The sequence below is a fragment of the Periplaneta americana genome, chromosome 16 (genome assembly GCF_040183065.1).
Source record: "Periplaneta americana isolate PAMFEO1 chromosome 16, P.americana_PAMFEO1_priV1, whole genome shotgun sequence".
In the NCBI taxonomy this organism is placed as follows: Eukaryota; Metazoa; Arthropoda; class Insecta; order Blattodea; family Blattidae; genus Periplaneta; species Periplaneta americana.
The window spans coordinates 150731979-150755245 of NC_091132.1; the positions used below are offsets into that span (position 1 = coordinate 150731979).

A 23267-nucleotide genomic window follows, 5' to 3' on the forward strand; every position below is an offset into this window, starting at 1 on the left:
AGCAATGAAAATATCACCTACTAAAAAATTTGGTACAAACAGTGAAAGTGTACTGTTAATGTTTTAATGCCTAAAATTATGTATGATATAAATATTTTCTTTCTTCCGAATCTTTGGCAACAAACACTGACCCAATGAAATTTGCAACATATTTGCGGAGTTGATTAAACTCCAAACAACAATATGGCAACGAAATACTTTTACAAACTTTACACTCATGAATAAGGGCATACATATAGTGAGGTTGAGTTACACGGCACCTTAGCCCGGGTGCTCACTAGGATAATCCAGTCATTAAGGACATATAATGCACGTGCATGTAGCAGCTTGTAGTTAGTTTGAGGGATGTTTTGTCAGAAAGTGGCTGTGCGTTCGCCTATTACTACGTGCTTTCCTTGTGTGTGAACTGTGCGTTAATAGTTGTTCCTCATTTGAAATAAAATATCTGACAAGATATTCAAAACTGCTTAACACACAACTATGCACATAGCAGCTAATATTATAAATAAAAATACTATATGTAGATGAAATTATTGGGGATCATCAGTGCGGTTTTAGGTATAATAGATCGATTATTAATCAGATTTTTTGTATTCGACAGATATCGGAGGAAAAAATGGGAGTATAAGGGCATAATACATCAGTTATTCATAGATTTCAAAAAGGCATATGACTCGGTTAAGGGAGAAGTTTTATGTAGGGGAGAGTTGGGTAGTATCGGACATCGGGTAATATCGGACAGTGAGTTTATTTCATCTACCACACGATGATAGTACCTGATTGACATGGTTACGTTTCTATGATGTCGCATAGAGAAACGTAACCCTGTCATTCAGGTACTACCATACGGTGGTAGATAAAAGAAACACACTGTCCGATACTACCCGATGTCCGATACTACCCGACTCTCCCCTAATATTCTTATTGAATTTGGTATTCCCAACAAACTAGTAAAATTAATTAAAATGTGTCTCAGTGAAACTTACACCAGAGTCTGTATAGGCCAGTTTCTATCTGATACTTTTCCAATTCACTGCGGGCTAAAGCAGAGATGCACTATCACTTTTACTTTTAACTTAGTTCTAGAAAATACCATTAGGAAAGTTCAAGATAACACAGAGGATTTGGAATTGACCAGGTGACATCAGCCTCTTGTCTATGCGGGTGACGTGAGTATGTTAGGAGAAAATCCACAAACGATTAAGGAAAACACGGAAATTTTACTTGAAGCATGTAAAACTATAGGTTTGGAAGTAAATTCGGAAAAGACAAATTATATGATTATGTCTCGTGACCAGAATATTGTACGAAATCGAAATGTAAAAATTGGAAATTTATCCTTCGAAGAAGTGGAGAAATCCAGATATCTTTGAGCAACAGTAACATATATAAATGACACTCGGGAGGAAATTAAACGCAGAATAAATATGGGAAAAACCTATTATTCGGTTGAGAAGATTTTGTCATCTAATCTGCTGTCAAAAAATCTGAAAGTTAGAATTTATAAAACAGTTATATTACCGGTTGTTCTGTAGGATTATGAAACTTGGACTATCACTTTTAGAGAGGAACAGAGATTAAGGGTGTTTGAGAATAAAGTTCTTAGGAAAATATTTGGGGCTAAGAGGGATGAATTTACAGAAAAATGGAGAAAGTTACACAACGCAGACCTGCACGCATTGTATTCTTCAGCTGACATAATTAGGAATATTAAATCCAGACGTTTAAGATGGGCAGGGCATGTGGCACGTATCCAGAAATGCTTATAGAGTATTAACTGGAAGGCCGGAGGGAAAAATACCTTTAGGGAGGCCGAGACGTAGATGGGAGGATAATATTAAAATGGATTTGAGGGAGGTGGGTTATGACAGAGACTGGAATGATTCTGCACAGGATAGGGACCGATGGCGGGCTTATGAGGGCGGCAATGAACCTCCGGGTTCCTTAAAAAGCCATTTGTAAGTATGTAAGTAAACCTTACACACAGCAAACATAACTCTGGTTGTGGATTCTGCAGTTCCCCCATAAGTAGCCGCTATCAACCGACACTTAAGTAAAAAATCCTCACTGTATTTGAGTATTAAAGTCCTCATTTTCAAGCTGAAATTTACACTGTACATTAAAGATTATCTACGTGTAAATGGATAAGCCTTTTTGGAGCTTATCCTTACATCTGAAACTTATTCCACAATTATCACAACTGAAGGGAATTCCGCCTGTATGAGAGAACTTATGATTCCTTAGAAACCCCGATCATGGGTAACTCTTTCCTCAGACATTGCATTTAAATGGCCTCTGGCCTCCGTATGGCGGGCGTTACTGGAGAGATGTCGCGCTTGTGAAAAACAGTTTCAACAGACCACATTTGAATATATTTAGCTTGTGTGAATGATTACATATTTCTTTAAGATCCCAATTGTGAGAAACACTCTCCACATATATCGCATTTGAATTGTCTTACGCTTGTGTCAATGGGCGAATGTTTCTTCAGATCTCCCAAATGTGACAAACACTGCACAGTTCTAGCATTTGAATGGCTTGTCGATTGTGTAAAAGCGTACATATTTGTAAAGTCTCCCAATTGTGAAAAACATTTTCCATAAACGTCATATTTAAACGGCATTTCGCCGTTGCGAGCTTGTGTGTTTAAATTTGACGATGCTGGGCAACACTTTCCATACTTCGCATTAGCATGGCCTTTAGCTAGTATGTATATATATATATATATATATATATATATATATATGCATGCATTCATATTCAACTTTCCAAATTGTGTGAAACTTTCTATATACCTCGCATTCCAATGGCCTTTCGCCTGTGTGAACGAGACCATGCTTGTGCAAGTTGGACAACAGTCAGAAACACTTTCCAGAAATCTTGCATTTAAATGGTTTTACGCCTGTGTGTATATGAGCATGTCTGTTCAAAATTGAGGGGAGGCCCCTGCAAGAAAGTGCCAAGATACAATTTTGGCAAATTGAACTAATCATGCCATCTCATGGGAAACAATATATTGAAAATTATAGTGTCAAGTGTTTCTGCAGAAAAACCAAGAGATGGTTCTATTATCCGTTTTATGTTCTTGCCCTAATGCTTCATTCATCTTCCGTAACTGCAAGACAATGTCAAGCAACAAAGATAGTTTGGAGAGAATGGTGCGCAGGATACTGAACTTTTCTAATGAATCAAATGATGAAGGCAGTGATTGCAACTCTGATTCTGAATATTTTCTTCTTTCTGGAGAAGAATTAACATCAGAAACTGAAATACAGTTAAGTGTTGCATGGCATTATATTGCCCTCAGACTGTTAAATGTAGGTGTGTTGATTGGAGAAAGTATGGATTTAATTTTTTTAAAGTTTTTCTAAAAGCTTTTTTATTATTTATTTAAAGTGACGATACTGTCCTTCAATGCCTAATGTTATGTTGTTTATATCACCTAATGTGAGACAAGATATTCTTAAATGTAGAATTGCTGCTTCGCATTTTCTTGCATAACAATTTTGCAATATGTTACTTCGCATTCTCTTGCCCTAAATATTTAATATTTATATGAGTGCATTACCATATTATTGAATCTGAGTGGTATAAACTTGTGATCTAATTTGCCTTTTATAATACGGTATTTTATTACTGGAAGAAAAAAATTAATTATTAAAGTATTGTTTGAACTATATCAATAATACATTTCCTACAGGATGACAACAGACCTATTTTGCTAGGAGAAGAAAAAAAGTCAGCTCGCAGCAGATCTCCATTCAATAGTTCTGCAAAGCAACCTATACTGAGGAAGAGAGTGCAAAATATGAAAGAGGTTAATCAAAATAAATAACGAAGAAATGAAAGTCGCGAATACATTTCAACAGCAGGTAAAACTGTCGCGTCAGCAACAGTAGGAGAAATGTGCAAATGTACTTTAAGATGCTTTGATTTAGATGCAGATAAAATGAAAAAAGTGTTAATGGATTCTGGGATTTAGGAGACGTTGATAAGTAAAATACTTATTTCATCGGCAGTATTGAGACCAGTCATGTATAGCGACAGAACAAGAAGAATTCCCCAGAAAATTGCTACAAACAGTATACTTTTATTTTCAGAGTTAAGATTAGTGGAAGGTCAGTGAGAGTTTGGAAAAAATCATTTATGAGCACTGACGGCCTTCAAAATCATAGAGGGTGAATGAACAACAGCAGAATGAATGTGGAGTTTGAAGAGGTTTCTTCGAAGAAAGAAAAGGCAAGTATCATGACTGTAAGACAGAAATATGTGGGACCTGTGAAAATAAAGAAAGCAAACTTAAAGATGGAATGAAGCTAATAGAATAAATGTTAAATGTTATGTTTTATTTAACGACGCTCGCAACTGCAGACGTTATATCAGCGTCGCTGGATGTGCCGGAATTTTGTCCCGCAGGAGTTCTTTTGCATGCCAGCAAATCTCCTAACATGTCGCCTCTCGCATTTAAGCACACTTAAATATCATCGACCTGGCCCAGGATCCAACCCGCAACACTGGGCATAGAAGACCAGCGCTATACCAACTCGCCAACCAGGTCGACTCTAATGGAACATGTCCCCCCCAATCCACCATGGCTTTTACTTCAAGTTGATGCCAGATGATGATGGTGTTGATGGGAATATTTTAGATTATTGTTTGTCTTTTGTGAAGTAACGAAATTAATATAAAGTTTCCTTGTCTTAAAAATGGTAAATAATAATTGAAATTAAAACCTTTTCTAGAGTTAATAAAACTTCACGCTATATAACTAGCCATTTTTTTGGTCAAGATAGTGTCCAGCCAAAGGACAGTATACATATAAATATACTTTTTAATATAAAATAATAAAAAATATAACATATTTCATATTTTAATTAAAAATATATTCGGGAAACTCGTTATACATCTAGAATCAAAATTTAATTTTTTCTATGATTTGAGGATTTCATCAAACAATCAACTTGCTTTATATCAGAAGTGTAACAATGTAGTTTGGCACTTTCTTGCTTGGACTCCCTCATTTGACGCTTGTGAGAATCACTTTCCACATTTCACAATTGAATAGCCTTTCGCCTGTGTGTTCAAAAATGACGATACTGAGAAACACTTCCCACACACGTCGCATTTGGTATTTTCCTTGTGTGAATACGTGCATGTCTCCACGAAGATGCCAATGCTGATAAACCTTTTCCACAAACATCGCATTTGTATGGCCATTCACCTTTGTGTATACGTTCATGATTGCTTAAATGCGACAATCTTGTGAAACCTTTTCCACAAACATTACATTTGAATTGCCTTTCGCCAGTGTGAATAGGTGCATGTTGCTTTAACTCAGCAAATCGTAAGAAACACCTTCCACACACATCGCAATGGAAAGACTTTTTTATTGTGTGTATATGAAAATGATGTTTCAGAGATTGCTGTGTTACAAAAACCTGGTTGCATATATTACACTTTGTAGTGTTACGGCTTACGTCGCTAATATTAGAGCAGTCTGGTCTGTTGCTGCCACATTGTTTCAAAATGTCTTCTTCACAATTAATGCCGTCGTGTTCACGTGACACACTGTTCTCAGCATCATGCACAATGCTGAAAAGAATATAAGAAATAAATCAGTCTCCACTAGAAATGGTGAAATAAAATAGGTAACAGTTATTTTGGAACAGTTCTTTCGTTGGAACTTTTCCAAAGAATAACAGCATCTAAGAATACTACGTTCCAAAATAACAGTGTCCTTCTGAGCTAGTACAGTTGTCAAAAGAAAAAGTGGCCGCTCTCCAGAAGCGAAGTTCCCTTCGGGTATCTTTGCTACAATTCGGAGACAGGCGATGTTACATGTTGTACCACGTTGCCTGATATCTACAGTTATAATTCAAGTATTCTTTGCGTTACTGAATAGCGTAATGGTAGCGTTCCGGCCTGTGATGCGTGAGGTCCTGCGTTCGAATACAACCTAGTGCTTTTTATGTTCTTTTTTGTTTTGTTTTTAAGACAGAGATACAAAATATACATAATTGCTCCTTTCTCTTTTATGATTATTTTAGTAATTAACATCAGATTCTTGAATGTATTATGCCATGATATTATCATTATTTATTATGACATTATGGCTGCAACTGAAAAGAAAAAAAGCTTTTATTCTCAACAAAAATCTGTTTCGTGACATATACAAAACAAACTTACTGGCATCTGCCTTAGAACATTCAAAAAATTAATCGTTCAAAAACAAAACAAAAAGCCACGATTCAATATATTTACAGTAGTCTATCTTACCCACATCTCGATCACATCTTCCAGTCGAGTGGGCATTGACTCGACTAGTTTTTTTCAAATAGCGACAGATCTTAGCCCCGACGTTCCAGGCATTCTGGACATACATACATAAGTGTTCTGCCATGGCAGGTCTTTCACTGCAAAGCCAGCATTCTCCAATTTTCATAATTTCTGCCTTCATTTTAGTCTCCGCATATGATCCATTTATCTCAATGTCTCTATTATTCGATATCTCCTTCTGCCCTGAACTCTTCTCCCGTTCACCATTCCTTCCAGTGCATCCCTCAGTAGGCAGCTTCTTCTCAATCAATGACCCAACCAGTTCCTTTTTCTTTTTCTAATCAGTTTCACCATCATTCTTTCTTCATCCACTTTTTCCAACACAACTTTATTTCTTATTCTGTCCGTTCACTTCACACGTTACATTTTTCTCCACATCCACATTTCAAATGTTTCTATTCGTTTCCCTTCATTTCATCGTAATGTCCACGTTTTTTCCTCATACAGTGCCACACTCCACACAAAACACTTCACTGGTCTCTTCCTTAGTTCTTTTTCCAGAGGTCCGCAGAACTTGCTCCTTTTTCTATGAAAAGCTTCCTTTGCTCATGTTTGCAGTTTTTCTTGGGAAGGATAAATGCGCTAACTTCCCATTGCTTTCCGCATACCTCTGTCTCTTTCGAATCTTAATAGATCCCAGGGGCCCATGCGTGGCGGTGAGAGAGTGGATTTGACTAATTGGGCCCTCCGAAATTCACCGTAAGGGTTAAATATTAGTTCTGATCAGATATCGGGAAATCCCAATTAGCCTTTGTCCCCCATCCTGGACAAACTTCTAAAAATCATCAGAAAATCTTGGAGGGGATTGGGTCAATTTTTCCGCAAATGTTTCTTTACTTGTGCCCTCGTAGTTCATTCGGAAGAACGTCGGAATTTAGATGTAAGCGTCTCAGTTTCAATTCCTCGTCACTCGTTTTCATGTTATTGTGTTTGAAGATAGTATAATGTAATAATATAAAAAGAAAAAACTAACTTCAATATTATCCAACTGTATTGTTCCAAACTTAATATTAAATTTATGTTATTTATGTCGCTAAAGAACGATAACAGAATATAAATGATAATTTGAATATTATTTATAACGCTAACAACGATAACAGAATATAAATAACTTCAATATTATTTATACAGGATCACTAAAGAACGATAACAATATAAATGATAAATATCGGTTTGTTTAATTAATATAAGATATTATATAATATATAATTAATTATTTAAATAAAATAACTTATTTTACAAAGAAAAATGGTTATTTATATTAGAATAATTCTTATATAAAATCAGAGTATTTATATCGCGAAAGAACAATAACAGACTATAAATAACTTGAATATTATTTATATCGCTGAAGAACGATAACAGAATATAAATTATAATTTGAATATTATTTATATCGCTAAAGAACGATAACAGAATATATGTGATAACTTTAATATCATTTATATCGCTAAACAACGATAACAGATTACAAATTATGACTCGAATATTATTTGTATCACGAAAGAACGATAGCAGTACATAAATAACTTAAATATTATTTATATCGATAAAGAACGATAACAGAATATAAATGTTAACTTGAATATTACTTATAACGCTAAAGAACGATAACAGAATACAAAATATAATTTGAATATTATTTATACCACTGAAGAACGATTAAAAAAATAAAATGAAAACTTGAACAAGGCCCGAACTCATACTCTTCGAATCATTAAGCGAGCACTCTACCGCTAGTCTATGTAACGCAGATATGAAACAATTCCATAGTTCCGAAATTGCTTCTACAAGGAAATGCATCGTGTAACATCTCCGTGATCCGAAGTGAACTTAGAAAATTTTCGCTGTTCACGAGTGTGGCCACTTTTTTTTTTTTTTTGACAACTGTACATTAATTTAATTATAATGTTTTATTTAACGACGCTCGCAACTGCAGAGGTTATATCAGCGTCGCCGGATGTGCTGGAATTTTGTCCCGCAGGAGTTCTTTTACATGCCAGTAAATCTACTGACATGAGTCTGTCGCATTTAAGCACACTTAAATGCCATCGACCTGGCCCGGGATCGAACCCGCAACCTTGGGCATAGAAGGCCAGCGCTTTACCAACTCGCCAACCAGGTCGACACACAACTGTACAAAATACTCATTTCACTTTGAAATTATATTACAACACCTGTTACACAGAAAGGAACACCTTTGGGACAATTGGAAGCAGAAAAGGAAGTTCTTTCGTCTTACTAACAGAAATGTTAGGATCAGAAGTAAATATAGATAATAAAGATATCAAGATCTACCTTAAAAATTGATAATTTATCATGAAAATGATGTTATTAAATATAGCATTCTATCAAACAGTTATTAACTGTATAGAATCTGTGGTGTGAATTTTATCAAGGCAAATGAAAATATACAGGATTAGTTAAAAGTCCTGCACCACCTAAATAACTTTTGAAGCATATGATTCAGTGAAATGAAACTTGATGTGTGGGATAACCATATACTAAGAACTCAATAATGGTATTACCGAGTTTTTTTCTACTTCCAGTTTAACCGGAAGTAACTCCAACTCGGAATACCCAATATATATATTTTTTTAATTTTTTTAATAATGCTCCTTAAGAGCTTTTCAAAAAGTACCCACACTTGTTGCTAATCAAGAAAACGGAAAAGTGTAGGTCTACCGAATACTTTTATTTACTGTGATTTTACTGTCTCTTGTTTATATCCATGGAATTCGGGTAAAACGCTTCTTTTGTTTACTGCAATTTGACTGCCCATTGTTTATATCCATGGAAACATGTTTATTGACACAAACATCTTATTTAAGAAATTGAATCTGACATTCTAGTGTGATAAATAATTCTGTCTGATATTGAGCGAAAGGAAAAGAATTCAAATTTTAATGATTATTGGCTATGGAGACAATGATCTCATCGAGAGGCGGCGAATTTATTTAATGGTACCTATGCATACGGATCGCAATCCAATTCCACATATAACAGTGACAAGAATCGTAAGGAAATTCACTGAAACTGGAATCGTAAAGGACTTACCAAGATCAGGTCGCCTGAAAAGTGCAATTGATGATAATACTTCATTGGAAATTCTCCTCCATGTGCAAGAAAATCCAAAAATATCTACTACAAATTTGGCGTTAGAATCTAATATAAGTCAAAGTTCCATGATGAAAATCCTTAAAAGTGTCAAGCAACATCTTTATAAAATTGAACTTTTGCAGGAACATTCAGAGAACAATCCCGACAGAAAAATGCAGTTTTGTGAGTTAATGATGGAGCGCATTAACAACAATCCAGCTTTTCTTAGACAAATTGTATTCTCAGATGAAGCCACATTCTGCCTGAATGCATGTCAATAGACACAACTGTCGATACTGGTCAGACGTAAATCCACAATGGATGAAGGAGAACCACATGCAGTATCCACAGAAACTTAATGTTTGGGCTGGTATTATTGGTGACCATATTACTGGTCCTTTCTTGTTTACAGAAACGTTGAATTCTAATAGATACTTGGATTTGTTCCAAAATCAAGTAGTACCGGCCATCACAAACTTGTTTCCACATCCAGTCAACAATCGTCTACACAGAGATGACATCTATTTCCAACAAGATGGAGCTCCAGCTTACTAAGGATAGAATATTCGTGAGCATTTAGACCAGGTTTTTCCACAAATATGGATTAGTAGGAGAAGTCACATAGAGTGGCCAGCTAGATCCCCAGATTTGTCGCCTTTGGACTTCTTTTTGTGGGGCCATTTAAAGTCAGTAGTATATCGAGAAAGACCCAACTTAGAAGATCTGAAGCATCGAATAATGGAAGTGGTGCAAGATATTCTGGTTAAAGCATTCCTTAAATGGTTTCTATGATCGACTGACACATTGTCAAACAGCTGAGTGCTACCAGTTTGAACACAGAATTTAGAAGATGAGGTAGCTTCGTTTTGATCTTGTTAAGGAAAGAGTATTTTATTATTTTAATATTCGATACATTTTTCTGTTTTCTTGATTTAGCAATATGAATTTGTACAGAAGTATCAAGTGTGGATACTTTTTGAAAAGCTCTTAATGAGCATTATTAAAAAATAAAAAATATATGTTGGGTTTTCTATACTTCCAGTGGAAGTATAAAAAACTCGGTAATACCATTATTGAGATCTTAGTATATGGTTATCTCCACACACCAAGTTTCATGTCTCTGAACCACATGCTTCAAAAGTTATTTAGATGGTGCGGGACTTTTAACTAACCCTGTATATAGTTTAAAGTTTATTGTGTTCCATTTTTTAATTTCACTGCCAATTACTGAAATTAAACTAAATTCTGTTCAAGCATAACTGTATTGCAACCTCAATGAGACCGCTAATTTCTTATTTACAACAATACAAAGTTTGTGAATTTACTTATTTAATTATAATGAGGTTAATACTTTTATGGCGATATTATGAACATTAGGATGGATAACAGCATTTTATTTATAAATCATTTTAAAAATTATACATCATTGTGAACTTGAGCTGAACGGAAGAGGAATAATAGTTTTGGTTGTATTTATCATTGAAATGCATTTCGATTTCGTGATTAATTCCAAAAAGAAGACAAATTTAAAATAAATTTCCAGACCCGAACAAAACTAATCTACGAATTTAATCATTACATACCGGTCTTACGTACATGTTCCAAAATACCACTGTACACGTGTGTAGTTATATATAGTACCGTTATTTCAAATCTAATATTTTCCAGGAATTAGAACAGTTGGCACTGTTACGAGAAACTAGCAACTTTTCCCACCTCTAGGAATAATTGTGTGACAATGTGACCTGTTCTGGCTCTTGTTAAAAATGTTTGAACATGTCTGGGCAAGTTTTTGTACATTTCGAGGTCATTTGGTTTCTTTTCAACGGACTGTAAAATTTTTCCTTTTTCAGGACAGAGCCAATTATTGATCCATAAGTTTATGAAATGAGACCTTACTGAAGCAAAGGCACTGGATAGTGATATCACTTGAAGAGGTCTTGTTGCAAATATGTTGCCTGTTTTGCAATGTTATCGACTTTCTCGTTTCCAGGTATGCCCCAATGACTAGGTATCCATTGAAATGTTATTTCGTTTTGGACTTTTTTTAGTTTACTTAGTTGTTTCTGATTTGGAATAATTCTATGTGCGTATAGGTTTGGAACATATTTCATTATATTAAATATAGCTCCCTTGGAGTAGATAAGTATGCAATAGACTTTTCAGAAATTTGAATAACACACTGAAGAGCAGCATCAATAGCTAGCAATTCAGTGTCAAAGACTGGAGGAGGATGAACATGGTATGAAGTAACTCTTTTGATATTTTGGAATATAATACCCCGCTTCTGATGTCCCATTATTAGGGTTTAGAGATCCATCTGTATAAATTTGAAGATGATCCTTATATGTGCTGCAGAGTCGTTCCATGGTATCTAAGTTAAGAATGTATGGAGGATCATTTTTGGAATGATTTCCTGGAATTTGTATGCTATGTTCTGCAATTACCCATTTCCATGGAGGAATTCGTTCACAACTGGAGTTTTAGCAATGAGTGTGTCTATGATATAGATTGATATTTCTTCTTTGTTTATTTTGTAGAAATTACACAGGATATTATCTGACAGTTTGAAGAACATCTGAGATCTGGATGAGGCTTCCAATTTTAAATGTATTTTTAGATCATTTTTTAATACATAGTCTCTGATGGGTTGAATATTACATTCAATTTCTAGGGCATAGTTGATGTGGTTTTTGGTACTCCTAGGCGTAATCTTAAGGCTGAATTTTCAAGAACAGGAATTATTTTGTAGATGAGTTGCTGATGCTCCTCCCCACATTTCCCATTCGTAGGTCAATTTTGATCGTATATAAGCATTATAAAACAGACGCATTGTCGTGATATCTGATCCCCATTTCTTATTAGCTATTATCTTCAAGAGATTTAATCATGGTAGCCACTGCGAAGCAACACAGGTTAAATGTGTTTTCCATAAAAGTTTTTCATAAAAAATTAATCCTATGATCTTAGGAGTTGGATTGTACTGAATATTTTGTTTATTCAAATAAATGTGAGGTTTATAGCATTTTAAGCTGCATCTTCTCGTGAAGACAGTATATTCAGTTTTTGACTGTGAGATAGATTCCATTTGGATGCCCAATTACTGATATTATGTACAGCTGTTTGTACTATAACGCTTAATGTTTCATTTGGATTGTTGATCGTAGCCCATATTGTAACATAATCTGCATAGATACTTATTTTTACCTTAGGTGGAACAACATCAGGTAAGTCATGTAACGTTATATTTGGGTTTAAAACAGAACCTTGGGTATACCACCTGTAATTTTTTTTTGGATAAAGATAAATGATTATTTACTGAGGTTTGAATTCTTCTTTCAAAAAAAAAAAAAAAAAAAAGATTAAATGATATAATTCAAAATAAATTTCACACGCTTTGTAGTAGATAGTAGATAAGTAATCCCTACGTCGCTATTAAATGAATTTCTGAAAGAATGGAAGAAGTAAAACCAGTACAGTACACTCACCTCTCAGTCAACACTTTATCCTCTTCTGAAGATACTTTCACTTTCTGTTCCTTTTGAATTCTGTCCACATTGAACAAATTTTCCTGGAAAATTGAGTAAATAATGAAGAAAGTTTTAACTGACCATATTCGTCATTGGTTTCTTATGTCAGACACCTCACCATTCAAACCTAGAGAATGCAGTCTAATTTTTCGGTAAGGTTGTAAAGACTTTTACACAAAATCCAAAATGAGTTCCCCAGAACTGCATTGATTTACTGCCTTCATACATCCTTCCTTATATTCAGGCTATTTGCTTGTATTGTAATACATTGGAATCAAGTTTCAACCTCGAAAATATGTCCATGTCATGTCCAAATAACCTGCAAAATACGTAATCGGAATTGGCAAGACTATCTGAAGTAAATTAAACAGTAAAATGTTATATATTGAAATATTAATATATTTCCCTCTTCAGAGTTTTATTACTCAAAATGCAGGTCCACACCTGTGGAGTAACAGTTAGCGCGTTTGGCCGCGGAACCAGATGGCCCAGGTTCGATTCCCGGTGGGGTAAGTTCCCTGGTTGAGGTTTTTTCCGGGGTTTTCCCTCAACCCAATATGAATATATGAACAAATGTTGGGTAACTTTCGGTGCTGGACCCTGGACTCATTTCACCAGCATTATCACCTTCATCTCATTCAGACGCTAAATAACCTAAGATGTTGATAAAGCGTCGTAAAATAACCTACTAAATTAAAAATAATAAAATCAAAATGCAGACTCTCAAACACGTTTTCCTCTTTTGACATAAGACAGCAGAAAATAAATATAAAGCGAAGTCATCAACATACAACAGAGAAGATACTCATACACCTATACAGTGGGCAATTCCATTGATCGCAATGAAAAAAAGATGAACGGTTATTCAAACCCCTGCGGAACGCCGTATTCTTGAATGTATTCCTTAGAAAGAGTGGTGCCTACTTGAACTCGGAAATACCGCTCTACCATGAACTTTGCAATAAACGTAGGTAGACTGCCACGAAGTCCCCAATTATGCAATGTTTGCAGATTGCCATATCGCCATGTGGTATCGTAAGCCTTTTCTAGATCAAGGAAGACTGCCACAAGATGCTCCTTCGTGAAGAAAGCATCTCTAATGGCGTTCTCCAGCCGAACAAGTTGGTCTGCGACAGATCTGTGCTTATGAAAACCACATTGTTTATTAGGTAATCGGTTTTCCGATTCGAGTACCCACATCAGGCGTTTGGTTATCATCTTTTCCATAACATTGCATAAGCAACTGGTGAGACAAATTGGCCTATAACTGCCAGGTAAAGAAGGAACCTTTCCCAGTTTCTGGACTGGCATTACATTTGTGGAACGCCAAGCAGATGGAAATACCCCATCAGTCCAGATTCTGTTGGTCATTGCCAAAAGAAAGGATTTTCCAGCTGGCGAGAGATGGCAAAGCATGCGTTTATGGATATTATCAGGGCCAGAGGAGGTGTCAGGGGATGTGTCTAGTGACGCCTCCAGCTCCTCGGATGTGTATGGTGTATTGTAGTGTTCAGTGTTATCAGATTTAAAATTTAGTTTTCGTTTTTCTGCAGCATCTTTCATTTCTAGAAATTCCTGGACATAATTCCTTGAACTGCTTATTTGTGCAAAAGTGGTAGCAAATATTTCAGCAATTTCTATGGGACTGGTGGTTGTTATGCCGTTGTTCAGAACGTCCGGAATTACAGAACTACATTTCCCCATTATTCGACGGACTTCGTTCCATACGATGTTAGCTGGGACGTTCTTTTTCAATGAATTGACGCAGTTTGTCGAGGACGTCTTCTTGGCATCGCATAAAGTGCGACGAGCTTTCGTTCGAAGACGTTTAAATTCGACGAAATTTCCTTGGGTCGTATGACGATCAAATTGGCGTAAGATCCGTTTGCGGTCTCGGATTCCATCTCTGCAGGTATCTGTCCAGGGGACAGAGAAGTGTTTTGGCCTGCAAGACGCTGACTTTAAAAACACATTTGAGAAATGTCCTACTACACTTTCATGTCCGTTATCATCGAATGATATGGACTCCGAAAATCAGACCTAGTCCGCCTTTTTAATAACCAAGTTTGGAGAGCGAGATTCCTCAGGAAGTAAAGTGAACATACGCATTCGGATGGGCTAGTGGTCACTACGACGTAGTTCGTGAATCACAGACCATTCGAAATGCGTGGACAAAATTGGGCTACAAATGGAGATATCTATCATGGAGTATGTACTGCAAGCCAAGGAGGGGTGTGTTACTTCCCCTAAATTCAGGATAAAGAGATTTAGACGGGTACATACCCCTACTATTTTATTTCCTCTGTCATCATCGGAATTTGAGCCCCAAGAGTGGTGGGATGCTTTGAAATCCCCCACTACCAGATATGGGACAGGTACCTGCGACAGAATATGTTCAATTTCATTTACTGAGAAAGGTGTATCTGGGGGCATATAAACAGAGACTATTGAAAATTGAATGGTAGGTAAAGTTACTGTAGCGGCTATGCATTGATGTGGAGAGTTGGTATTGATAACAGAGGAAAAGATACCTTGCTGGATTAGGAGCGCACATTCTCTGTTGGCACGAATACAGGTGAATATAGTATCCCGAGATACTCAGGGAGTTTTCAGGCCGGAGTTGTGTCTCCTGAAGACATAAAATAGCAGGGTTCTCATGATAGATCAATTGTTGTAGTTCTGTATCTGCTGCGTATCCCATTCACATTCCACTGTACAATATCAGTCATCACGAGAAGCTAAATCATGGTGATGGCTTCACAGGAGATCTTCTCTTCTTATCTTTTCAATGATTTGGTGCCATTGACTGTGAGTGCTTAGCTCTCGACTGTGGGGACACACTTACAGATCGTCGCACACCTGACCGTGATCTTGGTCAAGGACGGGATCGAGAGCGTGATCTCGACCCCCCACCCGAACAAGGAGTGCGATGTCGTGGTGATCTACCAGGCTTTGAATCTTTCTCTGTCGTCATGGCGGTGATCTTTTTTCGAACGTAAGGCCTGATATCAAGCCCACACGTATCGTCTGACTCAGCAGTCTGAGCGGCAGCATGCACATACGTCTGGGTAGCAAACTCAATTCGCTTCTCAGATATATTTGCAAGAGGTGGCGTTTGTGTGGAAGCATAAATTCCCCTCTGTTCCTTTTTTCAATACTGAGGCATAGGACTTTTTCGTCAGCTTCAAAAACGTAATATTTTCTCGGACTCGCAGCTCTTGATTATCCTTCTCTACCATATACTTCGGACAATTTTTAGAATTAGCGGCGTGTAGAGCTAGGGACAGAGCGAGTTAAATTGTTGAGTTACTCGGTTCTATCGGTTTATGTACTTGGCAGCGGAGCACCGAAGTTACTCGGTTAACCGTAGCAGTAGTAGTAATAATATTATTACTATTATTATATTATATTATTATTATTATTATTATTATTATTATTATTATTATTATTATTATTACTAATATTAAAGTCCACGATAATAGAGAAAGTATGGAATTGAACGAGTTACATCAGCTCCTTGTTTATGTGGATGACGTGACTATATTAGGAGGAAATCCTAAAAAAATTAGGGAAAACACGGGAATTTTACATGAAGCAAGTAAAGAGATAGGTGTGAAAGTAAATCCCGAAAATGCAAAGTATATAATTGTATTGTACGAAATGGAAATATAAAAGTTGGAAATTTATTCTTTGAAGAGCTGGAAAAATTCAAATGTCTTGGAGCAACAGTAACAAATATAAATGATACTCGGGAGGAAATTAAACGCAGAATAAATATGGGAAAAGCCTCTTATCATTCGGTTGAGAAGTTTTTATCATCCAGTCTGCTCTCAGAAAAGCTGAAAGTTAGAATTTATAAAACAATTATATTACCGGTTGTTCTATATGGTTGTGAAACTTGGACTCTCACTTTGAGAGAGGAACAGAGGTTAAGGGTGTTTGAAAATAAGATGCTTAGGAAAATATTTGGGGTCAAGAGGGATGAAGTTACAGGAGAATGGAGAAAGTTACATAACGCAGAACTGCATGCATTTTATTCTTCACCTGACATAATTAGGAACTTAAATCCAGACGTTTGAGATAAGCTGGACATGTTGCACGTATGGGCGAATCCAGAAATGCATATAGAGTGTTAGTTGAGAGGCCGGAGGAAATAAGACCTTTGGCGAGGCCGAGACGTAAATGGGAGGATAATAATGAAATGTATTGGAGGAAGGTTGGATATGATTATAGAGACTGGGTTAACCTTGCTCAGGATAGGGACTGATGGCGGGTTTATGTGAGGTGGCAATGAACCTCTGGGTTCCTTAAAAGCCATAAGTATTGTTATTATTATTATTATTATTATTATTATTATTATTATTATCATCATCATCATCATTATCATCATCATATTAGAGTGTTTGATTAATATTAAAATTTGTTAAAAAAGGAAGTGCATTATTATTTTTTCTGTTTATTAGATTTGTGTTACCTCATAAGTCATCAATTTATTTGTTTCTATTTCTACGAATTATGTTACCTAATTACTTTAATTTATCAATAATATTTCTCTTCATCAAAGAGAACATGGCTGTAGTGAAGGCTAGTAATGTTATAAAATAAATAAACATTATGTTCTTCAGTTTAAAATTCCACGTTTTATTGATTATTTTATCCACTTTCCGTAATAGTAAATAATTCTGTGTTATCTTTATGTGTTTTAGGCAGCGCTTCATGGAGCCCGTTTCTTTCTATCTTCTTTTTTACTTAGCTGCAGTGTTTAATGTTTACCTGACATGTTAATTTATAGCTGTTAGTATTATAGATTATTTTATCAGTTTTATTTCGCCTATCATATATAACAAATAACAACACTGAAAGTTAAATAGACCTTTCATACAAAATAACTCCGCGAATAGTTGTAATGACGGAAATGAAATTTGCAACCGCCATTTTGCAATGAAGAGAAGCACTTTTTTCTAGTCAATTGGCAAAGCAAAAGCGCTTTACTACAACGCTTTTAAACACATTCTAAAATCGACTCAATCTATCTCAATTTTAAATGTGCCGCCACAAATTTGTACTCACTTGTGTACTCTGTTCAACCAAGTAATGATGTCACAGTAACTGCTCCGAACCGATCCGCTCTGTCCCCTTGTCCTAGCAGCATGGTCCCCAGAACAATTCACACAGTGCTCAGCGCCGGCACCTGGGGAATCCCCATGTCTAGCACCGCAGCACTTTGCACATATGATGCTTTTAGTGCAACGTTTTTGCGTATGTCCGAACCCTTGGCACCTAAAGCACCACATTGGGTTTGGCACATACGCACGAACTGGGACATGCTCGTACCCGACAAAGATGTATTCTGGTAGGACAGCTTTTCGAAGGTCAAAAAAACAGTGCTCAGGGGAACAGTCTGTCCGTCCCGCTTACATAATAAATGGTAAGCCTTGAACACGGAATGCTCCACCAGTTCTAGTTGGATCTTTTCATTAGATATATCGTCCAGAGAATCCGTATGCACTACTCCCCAAGTGGTGTTCAGCGAGGAGTGCCGTTCGACTTTAATAGGGTAAGACCCTAGTAACTTCGCTTTCAACAGCGTCTCACTCTGTTTTGGAGATATAGTCTTGATGAGGAGACTACCGTTCTGTAGTCGAGTTGCATATTTGACCTTCCCAACGAGTCCGTCTAGTGCGCGTCTCACGAAAAATGGACTGCTGTTCTTCATAGTCTTTTCTGTTAAATCCATAGTGATAATAATAAACTTTGGAAGCGGCACTTTAACTGTTACGTACTTTGTCAGGGTCCAAGTCCATTGCAATGTTCATTTTACTACCAGTCGTGTCCATTGCTAACTTCTGTTTTTTGTGTTGTTTTTCTGAAGGAGGGGAGAAGAGCGCGAGGACATATTGCTGCCACCGGCAACGCAAGGAAAAGACCTCTAAAAAATTCTTCACGGTCTGTGCCGGCTATGAGGACCTCCCCACAGCCCGATCCTAAGCAACCTACTTCACACAAGTTACCCTTCAAATTGAACAATGCACACCTAATGGAAAGTCTTACACCAGAGACGAGTAGCAGTACCACCTCATTCTAGTTCCGAGGTAATGGAAAGCATAGGGCTCTACCTGCATGCCCCCCAAGTGCCTTCATGTCATGTTACGGGGATACCTTTACCATGGAAATAACCGTCCATGGCTCCCCACTCTACACTGAATACAACCGCCGAAATACTCCGCTAACTCCAACCTCGCCCACCAAAGCCGGAGTAATCTGAGACCGCACAGCTTCAGGGGACTTTTGGTTGATTACACTGCAACAACCAATAGTCAACGGTACCACGTCGGAGCAATATATCCGCCCCAACGAGCAGAGTCGGTCACCGAGGTGTCTAAATCGTCCCAAGCCCTCACTGGGGCTCTACGTGAGTGTACTTGACCTTTGGTCCGAGCTCGGCTACTAAACTTGCATATAGGGGCAGTATGAAGGGTCCACTACTGCTTTGTTGCTGGGCGTCCTGTCTGGCCACACAATTCTAAGTCGCGCTCGGAACCGTGGGACAGTACCACGGAGATAGGAAAGCTCCCCGCTGCTGAGATGGGAGTTATAAATCTTACGGAACTTAACCTAAGAATGGATATAATGAACTAGAAGAGGAAGAATAATGTAGCATCACTAGGCATTCTTAATACATCCCGTCATGTAGGCGGACGTGGCAAAAACAAAACAGCGGAGATGGACAGGTGAAAATGGCTGTGAGAATATAGAGCAATGAAAAAGAAGAGAGAACGAAAAAGGCTGAGTGCTGATAAGACGATTAGTTTTCGAAAAGAAAAAGCACGAGAACCATAATTGCATCCCCTAGTCACCAACTTGTCAGAACCGGTCTTTTATAATAATAATAATAATAATAATAATAATAATAATAATAATAATAATAATTAGGTCTTCTATTATTATTACAAATACTATCACTAGTACATTATTATTATTATTATTATTATTATTATTACTTATTTTTTCCTACTAACTACTAGATTATTAAGACAACCCATTTCCCATATGGTTGGAGAAAACCTCGGAAACAACTTGACCAGGTAATCAGCCCAAGCGGGAATTGAGGCCGCGCCTGAGCAACTCCAGATCTGCAGGCAAGCGTTTAACCGAGTGAGCTACGCCGAAAATTATATTATTATTATTATTTTTCTATGAACTTACTTCTTAACGAAGTTAGAGGACTTACAAATCTCTTGTGAATTTTGCATAAGTCTTTACATCTGTTTGAACCTATTGATCAATGTCTTGCACACTATTTGCAATATCAGTAATAACACAATAACAATTTTCGTGAACTTAAAATTAAATCTGTCCCCAGGCACAATTATCTCAATGTATTCGAGATAATTGTCAGCTCCGTAGTAGAAATATATAATTGCGAATTGTTATTTTATTTCAAATCTAAAATTAAAACTAAGTTTTGAACGAAATGGATAAGGCGAAACAGTTAATAAAATTCGAGACTGTAAATAGGTCTGACATACTTAAAAATGCACTACTGGTATATCGGTATATTATAGACAGTGAACTACTTACATGAACTTCAGATTTCACCATAGAAAAGCTACTAGGAACTGGTGTGGTGTCGTGAACCTTTATCTCTGATTTGACATCGCAACTCTGGTCCACACATTCTGTCTTCATGCACGTCACTTCCAGATGGGATACATTCCCTTCCTACAGAACAAAAAAACATCGTGAATAATTTTATTTCCTATTTTAAAATTGACTTGATGTGATACAGCAGCAAATCTGGTTCTGCGTGGCAGTCACTGGCAAACTTTCAACACAGGCAACAAATAAGAGAAGAAAACTGAAGGTAGAATAGAAACAAGAGCTTAAAGGACACTGGAAATAAATAATAATAAGGCAGTTATTACTTCGGTAAATAATTTACACAGTGTAATATCTGTAAAAAAATGTTTTATTTATACACTACAACATGTGTGCAAATGTTTTTTCGAATATGACATTATATTACGCACAATACCAAAGTAGGATTATACAACATATCTATAGAACAAAACACTGAAAATATCCAACACCATGGATGCCCATGGTGCAATGTACAATTGTTTTGTCTTTCAGAAAGGCCGTGACAATATTGTGATTTATCTCAAATTTAACATTGCAAGTTCCCCCCCCCCTCAAAATTCACAAAGTCATTTTGGTTATGAATATCAATGGAATAATATCTCCTGTGATAGAAATATATACAGTACAACAATATAATATAAAATAATTAAATCCTCTATAATAAAGGGGATTATTAAAAGAATTCGAATATACTTATAAATAAATATCTGCATTGTACAATGTTATTAAATCGTACCAGTGATAATGGCAACAATTCTAACAATTTCTCCATACATGCATTCAGAAGGTAAGTAGAAAATGCTTCTTATAACTCATGCTCTTCCTTTTATATTCCCAACTGTATCATTGTTGTCACACTTAAAGAAATAATTTGGATAATGCTTGGTCACTCTTAACTCACATTTATCCCGCTTGGCTCTCTTCTTATGCTAAAGCATATTTAATATTATCCAAATTGACTTAAGCTCTCACACATTCCTCTCGAGTACAACTACGAAATAACAAGCAATACAATATGCACGTCAATAACAGAAGCAATCTCAAATCAATGTTCCTTTAAAGCTTTTCCACAGTTTTAATTGAAGTCACAGTTTTACTTGTGAATAAGTGATAGCATGTACTACATAAATATAGATAGTGAGTGAAAAAAGATTATTGTTATAGGATATCAGAAATCACCTCTGCTGAATACAATTATGTCTAGAAATTATTATAATTCAAATTATTCCAATGCAATGTAACTGTGGTAATTAAGGTATAATGAATGTTTTGTTAATTCCCTATTTAGGAAAAACGGATGTATATCATTACGTGTTTTGCTCAGGTATTTAATGTACGATCTATTTTATTACATAAATACAAATATAATACCATATTTTTTCAAGTTAGTATGATATTCTAACTTGAATGATCTGGCAATCCTAACTGCACATCATTCATTCATTTCTCTGCTGCTTCCACACCTATACTGTGTTTACTAAATGCTGATTTTGGCAACGTTCGCTAAACTTTGACTGTTGTCGACTCACTTTTTCACTAGTCTACTATTTTCACTTTTACATTCCCAATTTTCGCTAGTACAATCTTTACCATTTTAATTTTCTTCGCGGCATACCAGTGGATCATTTGAGTGTGCCGTAGCATACTGGTATAATATAGCTGTTATAGAACAATTATTTACCCACTGTACTGTAACAGAAATTATTTATGAAGGAATAATTCAATTTCTAGTCATGAATTTGGTGGATTTTAAGTGGTTTATTTTACGACACTTTATCAACTGCAATGGTTATATAGCGTCTGAGAGAAATGAAGATGATAATGCTAACAAAATAAGTATGGGTTCCAATGCCGAAAGTTACGAGCATTTGCAATTAATGGGTTCAGGGATAACCGCGGAAAAAAAGAATTCAACCAGGTAACTTGTTGCAACCAGTATTTGAATCTAGAGCCACTCATTTTATGGTCAGACATGCCAACTGTTAATTCACAGTGGGGAGATGAATTTGGTGGAATCTACCTTCTTCTGACAATGTCTAATACTATTCCATTGTAAGGACACAAATTTTAACATTATCGGGTATATAGTGCTCTCATTTAATAGGATTTTGGAAGTATTTCTGAGCTCATAATCCCAGCAATTGAATGTGTCATTGCAGAAAGGTATCTAAGTCTCTTGAATTAAGGTTGTGGGAAATTAAAAAAATTGTCTGCAACAGTAACTGAGAATGTAGAGTAACGAAAAAAAAAAACGTCCTACATAATCTTCTGATTATGAGAAATAGATCCTGTATAGGCAAATGCTCGTAATTGAAATAATTTACAGTCAAAAATAATTCAAACTTGGTTGACTTAGGTACCTTTCTGAAATGAAAATGAGATACCATTCCGAAGTGAAATGATTTTTACAGATTAAATGCAATACAAAATGACAGACGTCAGTATTATTCATAGATATAAGTAATACATCACAGCTTGAACATAAACGCATGAGAACTATTACTACAATTAGTTATACAAGCTAAACCAACACTTCAGGCATGTTAGCTTCGCATTTTCTTTACAAAATATGTTTTACTGTCAACATACTATCCTGATTCATAATTTATAAATGTTTAAGTTTCAGTAAGTGGCCAGGGCAAAACCTGTTTATAAAAATGA

At 36.2% G+C, this 23267-nt stretch overlaps 2 protein-coding genes across 6 annotated transcripts in view; one reads left to right on the top strand and one right to left on the bottom strand.

Moving 5' to 3' along the window:
* LOC138691317 (zinc finger protein ZFP2-like) overlaps positions 1-23267 on the top strand; it is a 499579-nt gene that overhangs the window by 445318 nt on the left and 30994 nt on the right. The gene's annotated exons all lie outside the window — the stretch shown is intronic.
* LOC138691319 (zinc finger protein 454-like) overlaps positions 866-23267 on the bottom strand; it is a 47216-nt gene continuing 24814 nt past the window's right edge. Inside the window, exons 5-7 of one of the 5 annotated variants that reach the window (XM_069813194.1) lie at positions 20547-20687; positions 12924-13006; positions 866-5592 (exon numbers count right to left, since the gene is read on the bottom strand). In XM_069813194.1, the coding sequence (XP_069669295.1) occupies positions 5082-5592; positions 12924-13006; positions 20547-20687 (735 nt within the window). In that variant the 3' untranslated portion in view covers positions 866-5081. Of the gene's footprint in view, positions 5593-12923; positions 13007-13026; positions 13285-20546; positions 20688-23267 lie in introns of those variants that run through there. The other 4 variants (XM_069813195.1, XM_069813193.1, XM_069813197.1 and 1 more) reach the window with 4 other exon arrangements.